The 25,096-nt window shown below is 37.1% G+C and overlaps 1 protein-coding gene across 1 annotated transcript in view; it reads right to left on the reverse strand.

The window, feature by feature from the left end:
* CEP126 (centrosomal protein 126) overlaps nt 1-23,002 on the reverse strand; it is a 73,559-nt gene extending 50,557 nt beyond the window's left edge. Inside the window, exons 1-3 of the mRNA XM_007946039.1 lie at nt 22,875-23,002; nt 14,769-14,888; nt 3,555-3,700 (exon numbers count right to left, since the gene is read on the reverse strand). Coding sequence (XP_007944230.1) covers nt 3,555-3,700; nt 14,769-14,888; nt 22,875-23,002 — 394 coding nt within the window. The remainder of the gene's footprint in view (nt 1-3,554; nt 3,701-14,768; nt 14,889-22,874) is intronic.
* Nucleotides 23,003-25,096: the final 2,094 nt, after the last annotated feature.

Genomic DNA, 25,096 nt, shown 5'->3' on the forward strand with positions numbered 1-25,096 from the left:
GCGAATTTCATAGAAGATCGCTTCGAGCTGGTTCAACAGAAATACACCAGGTGGATAACTTTAAGAATCAGCTACTCAGATGCTCATGGCAAAGTGGGAGTTACAAATATTATGGCTAGAAAAGCCACAGCATAAAAATTTACTACACTGCAGGTTCCTAAGTGACATATCTTCAAGATAGCTGATTTTCTTCTTGACTACATCCAGTCTAATAATGGCCCCATCAAAGATATTCATTTTTGTTGTTGGTTTTGATTTCTTGCATTTTCTTTAATTTTTATTGTGGTAAATATTTATGCAACAAAACATCTGACATTCAACAATATTCACACATATAGTTCAGTTATGTTCATCATGTTGTTCAACCATCACCCTTATCTTTTCCCAAATTATACCATCACCCTTAACAGAAGCTCAGTGACCCCTGAGCATTGAGTCCTCTTTTTCTTTCAGGTTGTGTATGTATACCACAGTTCATCATATTGTGGTAGCTTGTTGTGTTGCTGTGATGCTGGAAACTATGCCACTGGTATTTCAAATACCAGCAGAGTCACCCACGGTGGACAGGTTTCAGCAGAGCTTCCAGATGAAGAAGGATGGGGCCATTCACTTTTGAAAAAATTTTGATGCTGAAAACCTTATGAATATACATAAATACATATATATATTTGCCTTATAGCATGACTTGTAATTTTTGTTGAAAGCCTAACATGATTTATTAAGTAAGAGTAACAGAGGTTCTTTCAGTTATAAAGTTCTATTGATATTGATACGGTGGTAAGGTTTGCTTGCTGGGGAAGCATTCTGTAGTTCTAAGATTAGGTCTCAGTTTTGTATTGAGTCTGTGACCCTGGGTTGTGACTGTCACAAGTGCTTCTCAGCCCCTCCCCCATACTCCTTAGGTGAAATAGGAAGGTTAGAGGGTGCTGGAGTTGGGTACTTCCTTTCTCCAAATCCAACTCTAGAGGGGGATACAGATGAGTATTCCTTTTTCTTCACATTGAAGGCAAGAAGAGATCTGGAGTTGGGCAATTCTCTTCACATGGAAGGTTAGGTGAGGCTGGGGCTTGGTACTTCACCTCCTCCAAGCTGATTAAATTTTGATAAAGCCCACATTGGCTTGGCTCTGGTAAAGTAGTTTCCCTTGAGGATAGACTTTTGTCAAGGAGAAAAAGAGTACTATATCAAGATGGTTACTGTATTTTTATGCAAATAATGTGCATTAAATGAGTTTTTGCCAACTGCATGTCTCCTCCCTTCAAGGTATTTTCTTAAGTGCACCATGCTAGTTTTTTATTTTTATTTTTCATGGGTGTTATTTGCATAAAAATACAGTGTGTTTCCCCTCCCCTTGCCAGAATCAAAAAGGGATTTTTTTCTCTAAGTGTCACAGTGAAAACTGAGTAGGGCTCCTGGAGGTGAAACTCATGAAAGTATAGGATCTCCTCCCAAGGCTGGGTTTCCAGGAGTTTTTATTTCTTAAGCTAGTTATTAGTCTATATTTCATATAAATAAATCTATATTTCTATTCCATATATTTCTCTTGAGTTTCAGATCAATATTCCCAATTGCTATTTGGATTTCTCCTTTTAGGTGGGCCATGGGGAGCTCAACATCAAGTCATTTAAAACTTAATGAATAGCTTTCTTATCTCTATGCTTGTTCTCCTCATTTATTTGTAGCCTTGATTAATTTTACCATCATCCACCAAAATAATTCATTTAAAAAGTACTCACTGAGTGCTTGCAATGTATGAAGCTCACTGCTAAATCCTTCAGGAACTGTTTTCTTCTTAGCCTTTCTTTCACCACTCTCAACCAATTAGTAACTGAATGCTACTGATTACATCTCCTCAATCTAATAACATTTTTCTCCATATTCAATACACTACTTTAATTCAGAACCTTAACTCTTGCCACAATTACTGAACTATCCTCCTAACTGGTCTATCTACTTTACTGTCTCTACTTCAATCCATCTTCCATGTTGTAACCATAATTATCTTCCTAACAAACAAATCTAATTATAGCAGAAATCCCTAGTTGCTCACCTAGTATCTCTTTTGTTCTTGGTAACAGAACCTGTATTGTTAGAGGTGGCAATTGACCCAGGTTAAAAAACAATAGTTTGCAATATCCCTTGACAAATAGATATAAGTAGACACCTACTACTACTAGAGGCTTCTACGTAAATATTTTAATGAGTGCTCAGAGGTACACAATTTTGTCATTTCCCCTCCTTTATTCTTTCTGCCCACAGAACTAACGTGATGGCTGTAACTCCAACAGCTACTATGTGACCCTAAGAGTAAAGATATAAGCTACACACTAAGATAATGGAGCTGAAAAGTAGAAAAGAGTCTAGGTCCTCAGTGATACTGCATAACCATCAAACTAATTCTTGAGTGCTTACTTCAGAATTAGATGAGAGAAAAATAAATTCTTATGTTTAAAGCTACTGTTAGTGGGGGCAGCTTTTCAAGCCCTGGATTACTGATATAGTGATAGCTTGCAATCCAATTAAAAATATCATAAGTAGACTGCATTTTGGATAAAGACAAAATTCTTGGCATCGCATGTAAAGGTCTTTGAGAATTGGTGCCAACTTACTTTTCTAGCCTCATATTCTTTTTTTCTCTCCCCATTTTTTTTTAAGTCCTATCCTATGCTTTACATATACTGAATGATATAAACCAGTACAAGCTGTTCTTCTGTCTGGCATATTCTTTTTATTTTCTCTTTGTGGGGAATAAAAAGGCAAAATGCTAATTCTTCAAGATTCAGCTTAGGTCACTTTCCCAGGGATGACTTCCTTGATGCTTCTACGTAGGTTCAGTGTACTTTCCTCTGTTCTTTCACAGTATGTTACACAGTTTTCCACCATAGCCATTATCATTTATTTATTGACATTAATTATTTATGTTACTGTCAACTCCAAACTAGGCTGTGAAATCTTCAGGGCTAGAGTCCAGTTAGATTTCTTTGCATTTCGGCTTAGGTCAGGGCTAGGTACACACAGTGCAGCATATGTTTGTTGAATGCTAAAGGTGCTTACTCTTTTTCTGTATGTAACCTTGACCTATTTTTATTAACTGTCTTATTATTTAAGGTATTAAAAAAAAGTAGATACAAAGTCAGTGAATCAACCATCACAATATTTAAACTCTCAATCAGAATAAGATCCCAAACTGCTACCTTATATTACTCTGTAGAATTTCTTTTTGCTTTGACAGTATCTCAAGTATGAATTTAAGCCAAATTGTGAATAAAATGTCAGAATGAGTGTGATGCTGTTAGTGAACTCAAACATCAAATTTTCTTTTTATTAAACTACTTACTAAATCAATTTTAAAAAGATAAAATGTAAGCTAGTTTCAAAATTTACTAATAGAGGCAACAAAATATTTCCCAAATTAAAACCGTTACTCAAAAGGCATACACGACTTTTTAGTTTGAGTTTCCACTTTGTTTCTTCATTTATCATTTTATTATCTACTCGAATCAAATGTGATAGCTTTAATCTTTGTTCTCATATTGTTATGGAAATTAAGGCACCTGCTCTCCTGCGCTGTGAAAGAGGAATATGGGCTCGTTGGAATCTTTCAGTAACTTCTTCAAATTTCTGTTTTCTTTGTTGAAGTATTTGTTCTCTGATTTGGTGTTCTCTTTCTTCTTGTTCTTTTCGTTTTTCTTCAAAGGCTCTATATTTAAAATGTAACATACATATATATAAGAATTAGACAATATGTATTAAAAACCTCAACACAAGAAGCTGTTTCAAAACAATGCACTTATTATATAATGGTATTTTCATTATGTCAAAATTTTACTTACTTAGGAACAAAAAAATTGAGAATGAAAAAAGGTCCTTAGTTAAGAATTTAAATGTTTGTGTAAGTGGTAATTCAAAATTTACCCAAATCTTTTGCAACTAAGGGAAGGCTCTGCAATGGGTTCCTACCTAATTTCTGTCAGGTCTATCCACCCCTTCCTACCCCTCAACCTGTACTGTGAAAAAAAGTATTTTCTAAGAAGCTATGCTATTTTCTTGGTAAAAGAAGAGGTGCTACAAATTATGGGGCAATTAGGAAAATACTGTATATTTCTTTTTTTTTTTTTAGATCAGAGTTTAAAATTGGTTGTTATATTAGGCTTGAATTATGCTAAAACTTTGGACAATTTTCATAAACATCTTGATTTTCAAGTTCTCTTGAAAATTTAGAGATTTAGCAACCTCAGACTCTTATTCACATTTGGCTACAAATACTGGCCAGAGTTCCCACAATTCCTTATTTTTCTTATACTTGCTTATTTCATTTATTTATAATTATGCTTAGGCACTTGGGTTTATGTTCTGTACTTTAAACTGTCCTGCCTCAAACTTAATCTGTCCTTGAAAAATGTGTATATGTGATGTGTGCCCGTGATTCAATAATTACCTGCTGCACATGAAAAATAAAAGAAAAGACATGTCTATAACTCACTGGTGGAAAAACCTCCAAAGGAACCTGCCTTGGAATAAATGATGTTGGCGGCAGTTGGCAATAGCTCATTGAGATGTGGAGTGTGATAGGCTACTACACACCATCCTTCTGAAGACCTCTCCTCCCTAGAATATTATGCTAATCCAAATAACTCAGATTTAGAGAAAAAAATTTCTGGGGGGTGGGGCTATAGATCAGAAGGTCTAGCTTGTAGGATGCAAGAGGTAGTGGTGGTGCCACAGGCAAGAAATTCTTTACTTCTTACAGTAATCTCCTTCAAGAATCCTTCAAGGTCTTTGAGATCAAGCTTGTTTCCTCAATACTGAATAATATACAATGTAAACTCAGATTTAATATCCTTCTTTCAACCTGACTGCTGCTCCTAAGCCCCTCCTTACAGAGACATTCTTGCAGCACTGTCCACTAGAAATAAAATGTGAGCTCTGTATGTAATTTTAAATCTTCTAGTAGCTCTATTAAAAGAAGGTGGAACTAATTTCAATAATACTGTTTATTGAACTCAACATATTAAAAACATTATTTCAACATGTAATCAGTAAAACACTTATTGAAATATTCTTTTTTTTTTGTACTAAGTTTATCTTATATTTAATATAAATTAGTCTCTGACTAAAGGTCTTGTGCTTTCTTTTAGCCTGCCATGATATATATGAAGTTCTGGTAGGTAAATTGTTAGAATAAAACTAAGGTAATGATTCTTGTCTTAAAGTCTACTTTGGCTGACATTAATATAGTCAAATAAGTTTCTCATGCTTATGCTGTAAGTTTTGAAGTAAGGTAGTATGTATTCTCTAATTTTGTTTTTCTTTAAGATTGTTTTTCCTGTTTCAAAGACTTGTTTTTCCATATAAATAAACCTAAGTAGGTTTTGAGTAGATTTAAAGGGTCAATTCATCAGGAAGACATAAACATCATAAATATGTATGCACCTAAGAACAAAGCTTCAAAATAGATGACACAAAAACTGATAGTTTATTAAAGAAGAAAACTGGCAAATCCACATAGTTGTAGATTTTAACACTGCTCTCTTATTTATAGACCAGACCCCAAAAAAACCCAAAACAAACAAACAGTGCGAATGCAGAAGATTTGAACAACACTATCAATAACTTTGACCTAATTGATATTCGTTGTTGTTTTTGTTATCAGGTGCCATCAAGTTGTCTCTGACTCATAGTGACCCTATGCACAGCAGTATGAAACACTGCCTGGTCTTGTGCCAGCCTCGTGATCTTTGCTATATCTGAGCCCATCATTGCAGCTACTGTGTTTATGCATCTCGTTGAGGGCTGACCCTCCACTTTACCAAGCATGATATCCTTCTCTAGGGAATTGTTCCTTCTGACAACAAAGTAGGTGAGATGAAGTCTGGCCATTCTTGCTTCCAAGGAGCATTCCCGCTGTATTTCTTTCAGGACAGATTTGTTAGTCCTTTTAGCAGACCACGGTACTGTTAGCATTCTTGTCCAACACCACAACTCAGAGGCATCAACTCATCTTTGGTCTTCCTTATTCATTGTCCAGCTCTCACATGCATAAGAAGTGACTGAAAATACCATGGCTTGGGTTAGGTGCACCTTAGTCTTCAAGGAGACATCTTTGCTCTTCAGCACTCGAAAGAGGTCCTTTGCAGCCGATTTGCCCAGTGTTATATACATCGTCTGATGCCTTAACTGCTGCTTCCATTGGTGTTGATTGTAGAACCAAATAATATGAAATGTTTGACAATTTCAATCTTTTCTCCATCCACTGTGAAGCTTTTTATTGGACCAGTTGTGAAGATTTTTGATTTCTTTATATTGAAGTGTAATCCATACTACAGACTATAGTCTTTAATATTCATCAGTAAGAGCTTCAAGTCGTCCTCACTTTCAGCAAGTAAAGTTGTGTCATCTGCATACTGCAGGTTGTTAATGATTCTTCCTCCAATCCTGATGCTATGTTCTTCATATAATTTAGTTTGCTCAGCATATAAGTTGAATAAGTATGGGGAAAGGATACAACCTTGATGCACTCCCTTCTTGATTTTGAACCATGCAGTATTCCCTTGTTCTGTTCAAATGACAGCCCCCCGATCTATGCACAGATTCCTCATGAGTACAATCAAGTGTTCTGGAATTCCTATTCTTCTCAATGTCATCCATAATTTGTTATGATCCACACAATCAAATGCTTTGACATAGTCAATAACACATAATTAAGTATCTTTCTTGTGTTTGCTTTCAGCTAAGCTGCATCTGACATCAGCAGTGATATTCCTAGTTCCATGTCCTCTTCTGAATCCATTTCTGGAAGCTCTCTGTCAATATACTGCTGCAACCGTTTTTGAATTATCTTCAGTAAGATTTTACTTACATGTGATATTAGTGATATTGTTCAATAATTTCCACATTCTGTGGGATCATCTTTCTTTGGAATGGGTACAAATATGAATCTCTTCCAGTCAGTTGACCAGGTAGCTGCCTTCCAAATCTCTTGGCATAACCAAGTAAGTGCCTCCGAGGGGCATCTGTTTGTTGGAACATCCCAATGGGTATTCCCATTCTATAAATAATTAATATTTATAGAACAATAATTATTTATATCCAACAACTGTAATAAATATTCTTTCCAAGTATACATGATAAATCTAACATTCACACATTAAATAAATGTGAATGAATTTCATAAGATTTAAATTTTACAGAGTATGTGCTCTTACCAGAATGCAATTAAATTAGAAATCTATTAAGGTATCTAGAAGAGCTTCAAGTGCCTGGAAATGAAAGAAACACACTTCTCAGTAAGCCACAGGTCAAAGAGGAAATCAAAAGGAAATTAAAAAAAAAAACAACAAAACATTTGAACTACACAGAAATGAAACTACAACCTATCAAAATTTGTTAAATGCAGTTAGTGTTTAGAGGAAAAATTATAAGCTTTTCCGAGGCAGTAAATCTTTACGGAAGTAGATTGCCTAGTCTTCCTTCCACAGAGTGGCTAGTGGGCTTGAAGCACCAACCTTCTGGTTAGCAGTCAAATGTCTTAGGCACTGCACCACCACAGCTCCTTATATCAGACAAGGTAGAAGGTTTAAAGTCAATTATTTTGGTTTCCACTTTAATAAGCTAAGGAAGAACAAATTCATCCAAAGAAGAGAAAAAAAGGACAAGAGAAAAAAACAATGAAATGGTAAATTAAAAAGAGATAATCAATACAAAGAAAAATTGCTTTCTGAAATTATTAATACAATTGATAAACTCCTAGTAAATAATGGGAAAAAGGAGCAAAACAAATGATCAATATCATGAATGAAAGAGAGGATATCATTAGGAATACCAAACATTAAAAGTACAAGAGACTATTATAAACAAATGAAGGTCTGGTGGCACAGTGGTTAAGCACTCAGCTGCTAACCTAAAGGTCAGCTGTTTGAAACTACCAGATGCTCCGAGGGAGAAAGATATAGCAGACAGTCTGCTTCCACAAAGATTACAGCCTTGGAAACCCTATGGGGCAATTCTACTCTCCTATAGGGTCACTAAGAGTAGGAACTGACTCAACGACAGCAGTTTTATAAATAATTTTATGCCAATAAATTAAACAATTTAGAAAACATGGACCAATTTCTTGAGAGACAAAACTTACCAAAACTGATGCATAAGAAAAAGTAAAATATGAGGAGCTCTCTATTAATAAGACTTAATTTGTAATTAAAAAGCTTCACACAAAGAAAACTCCAGGTGTAGGTATTTTACTAGTTTTTTCTGTCAAATATTTCAAGGAGAAAGAATAATCATATATAAACTTTTTCAGAATACAGAAGTGGCATTTACAATAGTATCACAAAACACATCATACTTAAGAGTAAATTTAAGAAAAGACATTCAAGACCTCTACACTGAAAAGCAGAAAATCATGCTAAGAGAAATTAAGGGAGGGGGGCAGGGGAAAGGGAGAGACAGGCCATGTTCATGAATTTCACAAAATTGAAAGACTCAATATTATTAATATTATCAGTTCTCCCCACATTGATCTGGGAGCTACCAGAGCTCGGAAACCCAAGGAGGGGTTGCTATGAGTTGGGCCCGACTCGACGGCACACAACAACAACAACAACAACCACGCAGATCTATAGATTTATGACAATTTCACTCAAAACCCAATCAGGTTTATTTAATAAGGAAAAACAAGTACTTAGAACAGGCAAAACTATCTTGAAGAAAAGCAAAATTAGAGGACACACACTACCTTATTTCAAAACTTACTATAAAGCAGGGGTTCTCAGCTGGGGACAAGTCTGTCCCTTTCCCCTCTCAATGGACATCTAGCAATATCTGGAGAATACTTTTAATTGTGATTACTGGGAGGTGCTACTGGCCATGTGGTATTGGCAAAGAACACTGAATGCACCAGGGACTGCTAGAAGAATGAACAAATCTGTCTTGAAGGAAGCACAGCTGGAATGCTCTGTAGAAGTGAGAATGGCCAGACATAGTCTCTCACACTTTGGTCATGCTGTCACAAGGACCAGTCACTGGAGGTAAAGTAGACAGTCAGTGAAAAATGGGAAGACTCTCAACAAAATGGATGACACAGTGGCTGGGATGATGGGCTCAAGCACGGCAATGGTTGTGAAGATGGTGCAGGATTGGGCAGTGTTTTGTTCTGTTGTACACAGGGTCACTGTGAGTTGAAATCAACTTGATGGCCCTAATGACAACTGGTCATTTAGTAGGCAGAGGACAGGGGTGTTGATAAACATCCTACAATGTACAAGATAGCATTCCCCACCTCCCAATGAAGAATTATTCCATCCAAAAAGTTAATAATATTGCTGTTGAGAATTACAGTTAACAATGCTACAATAATAATTGAGATAGTATAATGTTGCTATAAAACAACAAACGCAATGTACTGTCATTGAGTTTGATCCAACTCATAATGACCCCTCCTTGGGTTTCTGAGGTGGTATCACTATGGAAGTAGATTGCCGTCTTCCTTCCAAGGAGTGGCTGGTGGGTTTGAACCTCCAGCCTTCTGGTTAGCAGTCAAGTGCCTTAGGCACTATGCTACCAGAGCTCCCTAAAGATAGATAGACCAACAGGAAACAATGTGGAGTCCAGATTAGAGACTGAGATGCCAGAAAGGGAGATTTTAGAGGTGAAAGAGTAATTGGTTAAAAAAAAAAAAATTGTCTAGCAAATGACTATGGGAATGAGTGAGTGAGATGAGGTACCACTGAACAGATGAAATTCAAGAAAGTGACAGGCCACCAGGTTGGATGGATGGTCTACGCAAATACTGCAATTACTAAGAGTTATCATTAAAAGAGTGTTAGGGAGACAAATCAGTACTAAAACTTTTAAGGAATGACATACAGAATCTGTAGAGAACTGCCATAAGGAGAGATAGTGATAAATAGTATAGTCTAGTGGCCTGTGCTTCAAGAGTTGGGAGATTTTTAGGGAAAAGGGAAAGTAATGTGAGAAGGCAATGAGGAGCAAGGATGACTTGTTCATATTCCATTCTTTCTACTTATCAAATATTTACTAGTCTTTTCACACTTCCCACAATATCACCTTCTACCTCACTCTCACATCATTTATCAGAGAGACAACAGAAATCATAAGCAAAGAACTTATTACATACCTAGAAAGTTACTTGCCTCAACCTGAGGTTCTAGGGACAGTTTCTAGCACAATCACATAGCTTCAACTGCTTTTAGTCTCAGTTTTTTGGTAAGTTTTCCATGTTTACTTTCTTCACAAAGGCATCGAACATGTGGGTTAGTTTATATGATTAGATTTTATGTAGTGGTTGGGGGAATACTATCAGGAATACCAGGAATTGAAATGGAAAGGAACTTTGGACAAAGGCCACTAGCAAAGGAAAATTCACCTCACTTGAGAGCTCTGGTAGCATAGTGGCTAAGGCACTTGACTGCTAACCAGAAGGCTGATGGTTCAAACCCACCAGCCACTCCTTGGAAGGAAGATGGGGCAATCTACTTCTGTAGTGACACTGCCTCGGAAACCCAAGGAGGGGTTGCTATGAGTCAGGTCTGACTCGATGGCACATAACAACAATAACATATAATGTGACCTGTGAACAATGGAATAATAATAATAAACATTCATTAAGTGCTTACTATGGCCAGTAACTTTATGTGCTAAGGATTACTTCATTTTATATCAAAACAGCTCTCAGAGATGAGTATTTACAGATAAAAAACCGGAATCTTAGAAAGGTGAAGTAATTTATTCAATGTCATAGAACCACCAAGTAAAATTCCAAACTATGCAGTCTAACCTTGCCTAGTTTTTATATACTAGATAACAGCATTTTGTAATTCTCTTTTCTTTCAAAGTACGTCCATTCTCAGGCCCCATGGAACTTTAAGCCTAACTTTACCATAGTATTTATCTCGCTAAGCTATAATTATGTACTTTTATGTACTGCTTATTAGATTCTAAGTACTCTAAGAAAGACAGTGTCTGAATCAGCTCACAGCATAGTGCTTGGACCATAGCAGACATGCAGTAGATTTGTCAAACAAAAGAACAAATTACATTGGGTCAATCTCCCCCCATCAGACTCTAAAGCTATTAAGTGCAAGGACTGAAATTTAATTTCTGGACTGCCTGGGCCTAACACAAAGCTTTGCACCTGATAGATGCTTAATAATTACTGAATGAATGCTTGATTACATGTCAACTTCAAATATGATTACAGCACATTTAAAAGCAGTTTTCTATTATTTTGATGGAATAATTTATCTATTGGGGATACAACAGTAGGTAAAACCAAGTAAATAAAGAATTATTAATTGTCGTAAGATGTGATGAAGTAAAGAAGCTCTAGTGTGAGACAGAGCGCCGGGGAACCTACTTTAGATAAGGTAAACAGGGAATATTTCTCAGGAGACATAACATTTAAGCTACAAATTTTCAGAATAAGGAGAATAGTCACTCAGAGTGGTTAAAAGAATGCTCTAGGCAAAAAAACTGGCATTCAAAGGTCCTGGGTTGGGGTGGGGGGAGACTTCACATTTTTGAGACATTGGGAAAATACTATCAGTTTAAAAAAGTTTGCCAATGAGGAACGATAGATTAATTTCTGAATCTAAGAGCTGATATCCTTCTTGCTATAATCAAGAAGTCATTCTGATAGCAAATTATCATCACTATTATTTCATGTTGTTCCAAATAGCCTCATTCTCAGGGCTAAAATGCTTAGAAAAAGTACTAAGAGATTTATACAGCATTTGCCAGGACTCTAGGAAATAAAGCCTACCCTGGTTTGAATCAAATTGAATCAAGGATGGAATGTGAGCAACAAACACAAGTCTCCACTCCTAAATCCAATGACAAGTCCCATAATAATAAGTTTTAGTATATAATTTTAGCAATGATTAATATGTTTCTTTCCTTTACTCATATAATTCTGAGTTCATATACTAAGTTCTTTTTATGCTGTTATGTACCAGGCACTATGGAAAGTTCTGGGGGAATAGAAGGAACTGGTGGTAAAAATTAGTAAGCTCCTTTACCATCGTAGAACTTGGAGCTGGAAAAGTATGTTGCTGCTTTCCCTTAACTCTAGATTTAGCCCCTTTTACAAAAGAAACAGTGTCTTAGCCACTTTTGAAGAGTCTGTTTACATGTTCAATTCTGTCTCATGAAACATGTAGAACACCTTGGTTCAAAGTGAGCCAGCCACCTCATCAATTGATGGCCATATGCCACACTGTTCTAGCTGCAGTGATGAGCTGAAGCATAGCAAAGATGCTGAGGATGGTGCAGGATCGAGCAGTGTTTCATTCTGTTATACATGGGGCCTCTATGCGTAGGAATCAATTCGATGGCACCTAACAACAACAAAAGGGATACAACACTAAAAGTGTCAAAATATGACTGAAAAATGGCAAAAGGCAACTATCTCTACTCACAGAAAAAATATGACCATAATGTGAGCACACAGCATAAACTTAGATGATGTAAAGCAAAAATGGACAGAAAAAAAGCATATTAAAAAAAGCAAAAACAGTGGAAAGAAATTAAAAAACACAAAAAAGACCAAAATTACTGGTCAGGTAGAGACTGGTCAAAGCCCTAAGACTATGGCTCCTAAAACTGAACTCACTCCCATGACTTAATTCGGAGCTCAATGACAGACAGGCCTATGCATGTAAAGTACACCAGGGAAATGCACTCTTTAGAATAATCAACCACAAGAAATCAAAAGGGCAGCATTTGCACAGGCAGAAAGGTAGGGAGGCAGGAATGCATACACAAGGACAACACAGGGAAAGGGTAACCACAGGCAGGAAGTGGGAAGAGAGCTGTTACTTTGCGGGGATTAGAATCAATGTCACAAAACAAAATGTGTATGAACTGTTGAATGTAATACAAATTTACTTTGTAAAATTTCACCCAAATCACAATAAAATGTTATATATAAAAAATGGTCAAAAATAACCTCTGAAATTCAGAAGTACACAAATAATTTGGCCCCCTTTGTAAAAGGTCAAATATGGTCACAAATCAGTCTCTTAAAAGGATATTTTACATGTCTTTATACAGCATTTTAGGGTAACAGAAATATAAAACATAATTAAATTATATTGGAAAATGCTCTGCCTCTTAGAATTTTAAACCAAATTTTCTACATTAGAATTCGTATGAGTGTTTGATGAGCAGTGGGAATGTTGTGAATCAAATTTGTTCTGCCTCTTAAGAATTTTAAACCAAATTTTCTCCTGTATATTTTCTACATCAGAATCCTTAGGAGTGTTTAATGAGCAGTGGGAATGCTGTGAATCAAATTCCATATGCAACTCTTCCATTGTACAGAGGAATTCAATTATTGTAAACCATACAATTGACAACTATTCATTAATCAATAAAATACATGTAATAAATGAGATATATGGTGGCTAACACTGTAATAAGTATCTTTACATGCTTTCAAACATTCTTCTTTACATACCTTTGTTCTTTACAACAGCCTTAAACTAGATGCTATTAATTCCAATCATAATTGAGAAAACTGAGGCTGAAAGAGACTATGTAACTTGCTGTATGCTTGTTTTGTTGCTTGCACTGTATGTAACAATACAAGCTAGGATTTAAACCTAGATCTCTCCTAAGCCTTTCAACATATAATTATTCATCTTTGTTTACTGAACATTTATTATGTGTCTTTCATAATCCCTTCAAGAGAGAAAAGGAAAGACAGAAACAAACACATGAAAAACAAAAAATTAAAAATAAGTTTCATTAAAGAATTTCAACTACACCAAAACAATGAAAGAGTTAATATGAAGAGTTGCATAATGCCAGAGAAGAATACAGGTAAACAATTTTGTACTTCCCAAAGGGGATTTGCAACATATGCCAAAGATGTAGTTAATAAACTCTAGGGAGCTTCTTCTATTCATGTATTTAAGAAATGACAAAGCAGAAAATACAATAGTAAAAAAGGGTAAAATCACTGTCTCAAAGTGAAAAAGTCCAGTAATTAAAAAAAGTCCTTAAATATGTTAAGCAGTGATTGTATGGTTTGAATCTACTTTATTTTGTGTTCCAGTTTCCATGGCAAGTGTTTTTTCTTTTTCTCACATTTGCTCTATTATTCATCTTCTTCCCTATTTTTCTGATTGGACGAATGAGGGTAGCATATATAGAAAAAAAGTATGGAAGTGAATAGTAAATAGAAATCACAGTGCATTCCATTAGAAACTAAATACCAATTGGCAATCTTTTAATTCATCAGAAAGTGCTACAGAAATAAGAAAATAACAGACTTTATGGTCATTTTAAGATGTGTATATATCATAGTAATAAACAGTTCTATGACAAAAAGAAGCTCTGGTAGTGTAGTGTCTAAGGCATTTAACTGCTAACCAGTTCATACCTACCAGCCGCTCCTCGGAAGGAAGACTAGGCAATCTACTTCTGCAGTGAGTGACACTACTTCCGAAACCCAAGGAGGGGTCACTATGAGTTGGATCCGATCCCACAGCAGTGAGTTTGTTTTTTTTTTTTTTTTTGGCATGAAAAGACTATTATGGTTACAGTTGGTGAACTAGACAATATATCACCATCCTTGTGCTTTAGGTAGAAAAACAATAATACAATATACAAAACTGTAAGAATCTTAATCAGTATTTTATACATAAAGCACTGTCATTTAGTTTCATGAAATGCTTCCAACTTGAGAAATTCTTACTTTACAATAATTTTGAAAATTTTGTATTTCTGAATAGAATATAATTACTTACTTTTTTCTTTGGTTTGACTCCACAAAATATTTACGTGCTCGATTTCGACATATTTTTTGCTGCTGCAGTAATATTTGGCGCTCTTCTTCTAAATTTTTCTCTAGATGAAATTTCATATCTCTAATAATAGGATTAAGTTAAGGACAATGGTTTATATCTTTAGCAGGTGAGTGCTAATGATGTTTTTCTGGAATAATTAGTATGTGTACACATAAGTTTTAAGACATGACTGGCAGAGGCTTTATGTAAAAAATTCTGACTTGGTATTTGAACTTAAGATACATCCCACACTTTTTCCAGGGGAGAGGGGGCGGAAAACTAATTACTTCTCAGAAATCATGAGCTCAGACAGACTACATCTTTTCATTCATTACATAGATATCTGAGTATTTACTAGCAAGGTATCACCTTAGGGATGTATATAGGAAAATGAAAGGTTATATATCACTGGTAGAAAGTAGACGAATCAAACAGTTTAACAGATCCTTTAATCTACAGTGTTGTTGTTGTTGTTATGTGTCATCGAGTCAGACCCGACTCATAGTGACCCCTCCTTGGGTTTCCGAGGCAATACCACCACAGAAGTAGATTGTCCCATCTTCCTTCCGAGGAGTGGCTGGGGGGTTTGAACGATCCAGCCTTCTGGTTAGCAGTCAAGTGCCTTAGCCACTATGCTACCAGAGCTCCCTTAATCTACAGTAGAAGAGTGATATTTAATAAATAGCATTATAACTGGAACGACTGAGAAAATATTTTATTTATAAAGTTCATGACTTATTTATAGGTTTCATAAAGAACACCAGGAAAGTAGGCATAGTAATCTGTTTATTCAGAGAGTCACCGAAGAAAATGAACATTGTGGCTGTCTTAATCATCCATTCATTTGACTCTGTTATATAAAATTCAATCTTCTTTAAGTAGATTGTATGGATGTGCTTAACAGATTTCTCCATTTTATTCAGTTGACTTTCAACAGTCAGTGTTAAATAACTTTACCAAATTTATCACAGCATTTCTGTTTTTAATGATTTTGAATTTTAAACAATAGTCATTTGCATATCAATTACCACTTTATCACATTTCAGAACCTCATCATTAGATGTAGATGTATATGATATTGCACTGAAGTTACAGATTGTAGGACATGTCTAGTTCTCTTTGGAGACTAAACAACCTTTTATTTTTTCCATGAGTAGAGGTTCAAAATTCACTTTAAGAAATCCATTTCATCAAGCTTTTTTATGTGCCATCGATTAATGATAAAATACAAGAATATACTGAGTGATAAATTATGTCAATAAAATTGACAAATGATGTAAAATTTGTCAATTCAGAATGTGTTAATTTCAGAATGAATAGTGCTTCTGAAGGAGCCCTGGTGGCACAACGGTTAAATGCTCAGGTGAAGCTAACTGAAAGGTTAGCAGTTCACACAGAATCTCCACAGGAGAAAAGACGTGATGATATGCTTCCATAAAAATTACAGCCTAGAAAACCATATGGGGCGGTTCTCTGACACACGGGGCTGCTACAAGTCAGAATCTATTCAGTGGCATACAGCAGCAACACAGTGGTTCAGTGAAAAAAAATAAATAAACCTTATTATATGCTTTGATACAATCTATTTAATAAATACTTGACCTTTATGGTTCTTTGAAACTTTGCCAATGGGAGCTTATTCTCTTTCATTTACAATGCTATTTAACCATCTTTATACCATAGGCAAGGAGCCCTGATAGCACAGTGTTTAAGCACTTGGCTGCTAACCAAAAATGAGAGATGTGGTAGCCTGCTTCTGTAAAGATTACAGCTTTCGAAACCCTATAGGGCAGTTCTATTCTGTCTTAGAGCGTCACTACGAGTTGGAATCAACTTCAAGGCAATGGGTTTGGTTTTGGTTATATCATAAGAGCTCTGGTGGTGCAGTGGCTATGACATTTGGCTGCTAACCAGGAGGTCAGTGGTTCAGAGCCATCAGGAGGAAGATGAGACAATCTATTTCCACAAAGATTTATAGCCTAGGAAACCCAACCATGAGTAGGAATTGACTCGATGGCAGTGGGTTTTTGGTTGGTTGTTTATACTATAGGCCATAATTTATTTTACCTTGGATTTATTATATAATTTTGCACCACCTTAACACAAACACATACCCCCACACACTTACGTACATGATATTTTCACTTAAAGGTTTTTTTTTTTTTTTGTGGGGGTGTGTGTCAGAGATTTATAAATATTAGCAATAAGGGAAGGGATTCTGGTTCTTTGCTAGCACAGAAACAGCTCAAATGATTTTGTTCTTCCTTAATAGAAGACTTCATTAGTAGAAACCAGACTTCAACCAGATGGCTAGCAATTAAAAGTCATAACATGGCAGTGGAGGAAAGGGCAGCTTCCTTTCAGCATACACAGGGGCAGCATTGTGTGTGTGTATGAATGTGTGTGTATGTGAGGAAGATGGGGGTAAGGAGAGCTGCTTCAGCTCAGGTGAGAAGCATGCAGGACTGTGCCTTAGGGAGATAAAATTCTGTTCAACATGTCTGAGATCTCATCAAAAGAGCATAAAAAAATCACAAATATAATATTTGTAGGGTAAATGATGTCACTGAGAAGTATGCAAGAAAAAATTACATTTTTGATAAAGGTAAGCGCATATACAACTTTGCAACAACTAAATAATGAGTGTGGACATGTATATGTATGTATGCATATAAGTGTTTAGGCATATATATATGTGTATATGGGTGGGCATATATAGATTATTAAAAAAAAAAAAAATCACTGCCATCAAGTTGATTCTGACTCATAACGACCCCCTTTGGGTTTCTGAGGTGGTAAAATCTTTACAGAAGTAGATTGCCCAGTCTTCCTTCTGTGGAATGGCTGGGGGGTTTGAACAGCCAACCTTCTGGTTAAGCAATCAAATGCCTTAGGCACTACACCACCAGAGCTCCTTAGATTATCTATGCAGGTGTATATATAAGTGTATGTATCCATATATATTCATATATACAATAAAACACATGGGGGGCACAAACACAGATACTTCTTAGATAACACTTCAAAGGATTGTTTATGGGGTCTGAAGGCTTAGGACCATAGTTTCACGGGACAAGTTCATCAATTGGCATAGTAAGTACAGAAAATTTATGTTTTACATCCTAGTTTGATGAATAATGTCTGGGGTCTTAAAAACCTGCGAGCGGCCATCTAAGACTATATAACTATTGGTATCTACATAACCAAAGTAAAAGAACGAAGGAAACAAAGACTCCATGAAGAAACTAGTCCACAGAACTCATGGTCTGCATGAATCACGATCTTACCTACCCTGAGACCAGAAGAACCAGATAGTCCTCAGCTACCACTACTGACCATTATGGTCTGGCACACAACACATGGATCCCGATAGAATGGGAATAAAATGAAGAACAGAACTCAAATTCTTTAAAAGTCCAGACTTACTGCACCATTTGAGACTGCAGGACTCTTTTGAGACTACTGCCCTGAAAGTCTTTAAACCTTGAACCAAAACTCTCCCATAAGGTTATCTTTTAGTTAAATAACATATTGGCTCATTAAATAAATATTATCACCTGTGAGTACAATGCTTCTTTAAAAAGTCATCTACATGAGACCAGATGGTCAACACGTGCTTTAAAAAAAAAGAAGGCAAGGAGGCAGAGAAACTAGATTACTGGAAACAGAATCACCAGAATGGAAATGAGAAAACTGATACACTATGTAAAATATAACCAATGGCAGTGAACAAATTATGTAGAAATTGTTAAATAGGAACCTAATTTACTGTGTAAACTTTCACTGAAAACATAAAATGTGCTGCAAGAAAAAGGATGAAAATCAATTTCAAAACCTCAGAAGAATAAGGTAGTATTAATTTTTTTAGAAAGACTAGGTGGAAACTATGTTGTATGTTTATACATTAGCAAAATTAAATACTTCTCACGTTTGATTATAATTTTTATTTTCTCCATTGGTGAACTGACATTCAGAGCTACTGGACCTTTATCTACAGATAATTTGATTTTTAAAAATCAGTTTCAGTAAGTTCAACACAGGTATTTTCTCCAGACAGTCTCACTTTTATTTAATTATGCAGTTTGCCCTTATAGTGGTCTTAATTTTTAAAATTACCTTCAAACACATAAAAAATGTGAAACTCTATTTTCTGTCAGTTTTCCTTTATAACTTTACATTTATGTTCTATTTATCCTTTTCAGTCCAAGTTTATTTTGTAATGTATTATAAGGTGTGTCTCAAAGGTACAGACAGCAAATATAAACCACAGTTTTTAGAGGTCTGAATGAAACAGATATTCAAACATGGTCAACAGGATTCTTGTGATCAAACTGTCAATTTTAAGCACACACAATCCTCAGCTTGTTTACTGGCTATAGGCAAAGTAGGCTATAAGAAAGAAACTGAAAATACCTTATGACGGGGGGAATGATTTATGATCCAGTGTTACTGAAAAGAGAAAGGATGGAAATAAGGGCACAAATGAATGAATTTACTTCCCACAATAGAAGTGATATATATCTCATCAGTGAGTCTGGAGAGAAAGTGGGAAAAAAAATGATGTGGTGGGATTTGGAGGGAGGATGTGGGTTTGTGCTGTATGTTGGGAGGGACCTGAAGAAGTTCATTGCATCAATTGCCTTATGAAGGAAATGGTAAAACAGTCTACTTCAAGTAGTGGTAGCTGATAAAGATCCAGCATAGGGATTAACTCTTTGTAACTCATGGTACATATTAGTACCACTTATACTCTGCCTCTGGGATTTTTTACAAAAAAGAAAAACAAAAAACCAAGTACATTGCCGTCGAGTCGGATCCAACTCATAGCGACCCCTCCTTGGGTTTCAGAGGCGGTATCACTACGGAAGTAGATTGCCCAACCTGCCTTCTGAGAAGTGGCTAGTGAGTTTGAACTGCCAGCCTTCCGGTTAGCAGTCAAGTACCTTAGGCATTATGCCACTGGAATTTCTTGGGAGGCTTATTTTTCCCACCACATATAGTATGTTCTGGTATCAGAGCAGGGACTTGCATAACCACATAAAATGGAAGTTTGTTGGGACATGTTGCTGTGTTGAGAGGTTATTCCATGAGGTGGTGCATCCTGGAGGAATGATTGTGTAAAACTTTTGTCTCTTTGGGATTCTGTACAGCAAGATAAAGCTTGTAAGCATATTTACTATTTCCTGTATGTTATTGGGAAGGTATAGTTATGGGATTAAGCAATATTCAAGTGAATATTTTTTCCATGCCTCATCCTACCTATCCTACCACCAGAGCCCACTGGGACATATGTAGCCCATATATTTATCAAAATCCATCATACTTAACAAAAATTTAAAAGTAATCATTCAGCATGTGTGCCATTTGTGAAAAAACATTACATTTACAAAATTTTACAAACAAATAGTAATTGGCAATGAAAGGGTGAGTAGGAGAATCCTGCTCAGATGAAGCTGAAAACCATGAATCTGTAGTGGTGCCAGTTTATACTATTCTGTAATTTCTCTCAGACAGCATTTTATTATTCAACTCAAGGAAGATAAAAGTAGGATTTTAGTAGTTGCTGAGTGGCTGAAGTAGGAGTGGTGCAAAGAATCAAGGATGTAACTGAGAGAATATTTCAGATAAGCAAGAATATTATATATGCTGGGTAGGGAAGAAAAGTATCAAGGGGGTGTGCTAGGATAAAATTTTTGCGAGAAAAAAGAGGCATAGTATAAACGGGGATATGGACGGGGATATGGAAGAATTTCCTGTACCTTCACCTTTTTGTAAAAAAAATATTTCTATTTGAACTCTTACAAGGAAGTGAAATGGTAGTCATTTAGCAAATTTTAATTGGATGAACTTTGTAAAGTTTTGATCAGGAAATTCTCACTCAATGAGAAAACATCTTCAACAGAAAACTGGATGGCCTGTGTATTTTAATTCTTATTCAGAAATCATGTGGACTCAAAAGAAGTTTTAAGATTACGACTGTTTTTGTCCTATGGTTTATGGTTGTTTCTTTTTTTAATATTTAGTCATACACTTAAAAAATGTAAGTACATACTCTGTACAAGGTACTCAAGAGAAACATTACAGCCAGAACCTCCAAATAATACTTAGAAAGTTGCTTTTGTGTTTCTCCAACTATTAAACATAATGATAGTTCTTGATTTAGTATTCATTGTTGTTGTTGTTATGTGCCATGGAGTCAGCCCCGACTCATAGCAACCCCAACTTGGGTTTCTGAGACAAGGCGGTATTTACTATGGAAGTAGATTGCCCAACCTTCCTTCCGAGGAGTGGCTGGTGGGTTTGAACCACCAGCGCTCTAGTTAGCAGTCAAGTGCCTTAGGCCACTATGCTACAAGAGTTCCCTTAGTATTTATAATCTTTATTATTTTCAAAAAGAATTCTTCCATTACAATTTAAAATCTTTATTACTAGCAAAAGTTGTTGAATTTTATCAAAGCCTCTTGGATATCTAGTGAAATGATCCTTTACAATCTGCTTAATTTTAACTATCTTCTTCAGTATGTAGGTATATTTTCAGTAATAGTATTTCTTTACACAAAACCATCATTACAATCTAGAATAAGTCTATTTGGTTGCATTCATTCAACGTATTGCTGAATTCTATTTACAAATATTTTCTTTGATGTTTTTATCAATGCTGATACCACATAATATTTAAAAAATTAAGTCTTAAGTTGGTTCAAGAATGGAAATACTGGAAAGATATACTCTGTCAATGAATCATTTACAATGGTTTTCTATTGTCAGTTAGAAATCAATCCAGGTCAGAGCAATAGAAATCCAGTATCCAAGAAAATAGAATGAATGCCAAGGGGGCAGAGCAAAATTCATATAGGAATGACCCTGTTTATTTCAGAGAACATCTTTGAGAGAATACTGTATTTTGAGGACTAGCAGGAACAAAAGCAAAAATGAAGATGGTTAACAATCAATACGAGAAAAGAACTAGAGGCTGCTATTGCAGGATACCATTTTGAGAACCTGGGCAAAGAAAGAAAACATAGAAGGAATGGAAGCTTGAAGAAATATGATTAAAGAAGGAATATTTTACCATTGGTGAAAATCTCTACATACCTGCTTTCCTCACAAGATGTGTATTTCTAGTACCTGGCACAAAGTATACCATAGAATAGGCACTCAATTAAAAATTATTTGTTGGACTGTTGTTAAAGTAATAGAATAAAGCAACCTCACAGAAGAAATGGGAACCAATAGGTTTAGGAAGAAGGGTTAATTTGGAAACAAAAGCCACTCCATTCTCTGACAAGAATGAAGACGATTATACAGTACCATCATCCTGCCAACTACATCTTTTGAGAGTACAAAGGTTAAATTCTAATTATCATAACATTTTTCAAAGGAATAAATATGGTTTACGTATTCTGAAGAAAACAAACTCATCTTAAAAAAAGTTTCTACAATGCAACCAACAGGAACATCAAAGGTGGGCTAGACCAATTCTTAGAGGAAAAATGCCGGGATAACCCAGTCTGCGCAGCGTCCAGATCACTTGCTTCTCATTTCCTCCCTGCTTTTTTCTCTGACACCAGACTTGGCAGAGAATGGAAAACAAAACAAAACAAATTACCTAACTGTACGAGGCTTTAGCAATTCTGGTAAATGGATTAGGGGTGTATTGGGCTAATGGTTAAAACGGACTCTTTCAGGACAGCAAAAATATTTTACTTATATGTGTAATCCCCTACATAGCAGGATAAGAGGTGGATAACATGCAAGTAAAGAACATAATGGCATAAATCCAGAAGGCAAAAAGACAATCTCTGCAGAATGCATGGTTGATGTGTTTTAAAATTCGCAAAAATTCTACACCAAAGTTAAAAACTGGGGGCAGGATATAGGGCGGCGGGAGAAGGGTCACAGAATTGGATAAAATGTTATAATTTCAGGTACTAAAGCAAACATCCGTACTAAGATGACTTGCTAGTTTCACTCATCATCCTGCGCAGGGGCAATCATCTAATGGAAAAAAGGATCAGTCCTGCTTCCAACACCTTTACCCCGGCAGCCCCCTCCTGGGAAGGATACAGGTAAGCGCCAGGTCGGTGACGCCCGCCCCTCTCTCGAGGGCTGAGGGGCGCTCTGCCGCGGGTGTCCGAGGATTCTGCGCCCAGATCTGCGACCGCACTCCGAGCTCCTGGCCTCCCAGTCAGCATCCTTCACCTCCGCGCCGCCTCCCCGCTCACCCCTAGCGCCTCCCTCATGGCAGCTCCGGCTTCCTCCTCCTCCTTGACCCCTCCCTACACTCCTTCTCTTAGGCCCCGAATCAAGGGCGTAGAAGGGTCGGCCGCGGCAGCCCTGGCTCCTGTACAGAGGCACTGCTGGTAGTGGCGGCGACTGCAGCTGCAACGGTGGAGATCTTGCTTGGCAGCGGCAGCAGTGGCGGCAGCAACCCCGCTGACGCAGCCGCCATCTTGACAACCAACCGACGCCGCGTCCTTCGAGACCGAAACCTGGGAGCCCGGGGGCGCAGGGGGAGGTAGGGGGAAGCAGCCAATAGGAGACCGCAGCGGCTTTCCTAGTCTACTCAATTCGGAGATGCCCAGGGCAAAAAACAAAAAACAAACTCACTGCGGTGGAGTCGGTGGTACTCACAGTAACCCCTCCTTGGGTTTCCGAGGTTGTTATCACTAGGGAAGTACATTGTCCAATCTTCCTTCCGAGGATTGGCTAGTGGGATTGAATGGCGGAAACTCCGGCGACCCCCAGAAGACTCCTGTGGTGGAGGGAAGAAGTCTAGGGGCTGGTTGAGTTCAGCCTACATTTTTATGTGGGTGTTTTCATGGGCTATGGAGAGTGACGAAAGGCAGCGAGATGCAAAATCCTCAGTTACAGGCAAATACCACCCTTTGAGAATTCTGAAATGATTGTCGGGGATAATTTGGGATTTGGTTTGTTGTTTGACTACCTAATCCTGTTGTGGAGTTTTCATTTGTGACTCTTTCCGAGGTCCTTCTGACAAGACCAAAGTATGAGAGATGAGTCTGGCCATTTTCACTTCCAAGGAAGGTTTTGAGCCATCAGTTTAATGCTTATGAAAGTGAAAATTTTGAAGTCTGAAACCCTTTGTTGGTGCATGTGTAAATTCTGTGTTTCAGCTAGTTTGTGTGTGTGTGTGTGTGAAAAACTCCCAGACTGGAAACAGAATGTACAGACCAAATAAAGATCAGTCACCCACCATTCAAATGTCTCTGCCCTTTGTGAATCAACTTGTTCATTTTTAGAATTTAAGTAATAAACTTTTCCAGATGAACTATTTTAAAATGGAGCTTTTGCAAAGTAGGATGCAATGACTCAAACAGGCATGTGCTCTGGCAACTGAGGTTTTAAATTTCCTCAGCAAATCCAGATTTGATTTAAAATAGAAAATATGTAAGCCCCCTGTGGTAGTTATGTTTTTGTGTCAACTTGGCTGGGCCTGGTTGAGTGGCTGGGCAGTGGTAATTATTCCCCGTGATGAGACTGGCAATCCAACTCCGTGGTGGGATCTACCACAAACAGCTGAGTAGCTGCTTTGGGTATGTGGTCTGCTTCCCATATATAAGCAGCAGCTTTGGACATGGTCTCTAGCCTATGGCATGCTTGGACCCTGTATGCAGCCGTGTTGTTGTTCAGCACCCTTCCATGCTCTGCTGACCTTGGGACTTATAATGAACTTGAATTAATGGCCTGCCATGTGGTTTGGTAACATCAGTACTGTGGCTTTTTTCTTGTCAACTTTGGATTTCTCAGCCTCAGCAGCCAGCAGCTGTCTGAGTGAAGAAATGCCTCTAGCTCCAGTGGGCAGGCAGCAGGAGGCAGAGCTGGACCTCAAGGTGGAGGGGCTTTCACCCAGCCCCTAGAGCCTGGCACTTTGAACTTGGACTTAAAGCCTCCAAACTATAAGCGAATAAACTCCTGTTTGTTAAGGCCATCCGATTTGTGGTATGTTTGTCTCAGAGTGGCACTAGGTAACCAGAACACCCCCTTCAGGACAAAGAGAATGGAATATATGATCCTGGCAAAGAAAGGCTAAATGCGTACACATTGGCAATTATCATTTAGAAGCATTTTCAGTTAGGGCTGATTTGACAAAGAGTAAGCAAAGTAGATAGGAGCTCTAGTGATGGTTAGAACCCACCAGCCACTCCACTGGAGAAAGATATGGCAGTCTGCTCCCAGAAAAATTTACAGCTTTGGAAACCATATGGGGCAGTTCTACCCTACAGCATTGGAAACTGTGTGGGGCAGTTCTACACTGTCCTATGGGG

This window comes from Orycteropus afer, unplaced genomic scaffold (assembly GCF_000298275.1).
Source record: "Orycteropus afer afer isolate SDZICR_OR568_19922 unplaced genomic scaffold, OryAfe1.0 scaffold00147, whole genome shotgun sequence".
NCBI classification, from domain to species: Eukaryota; Metazoa; Chordata; class Mammalia; order Tubulidentata; family Orycteropodidae; genus Orycteropus; species Orycteropus afer.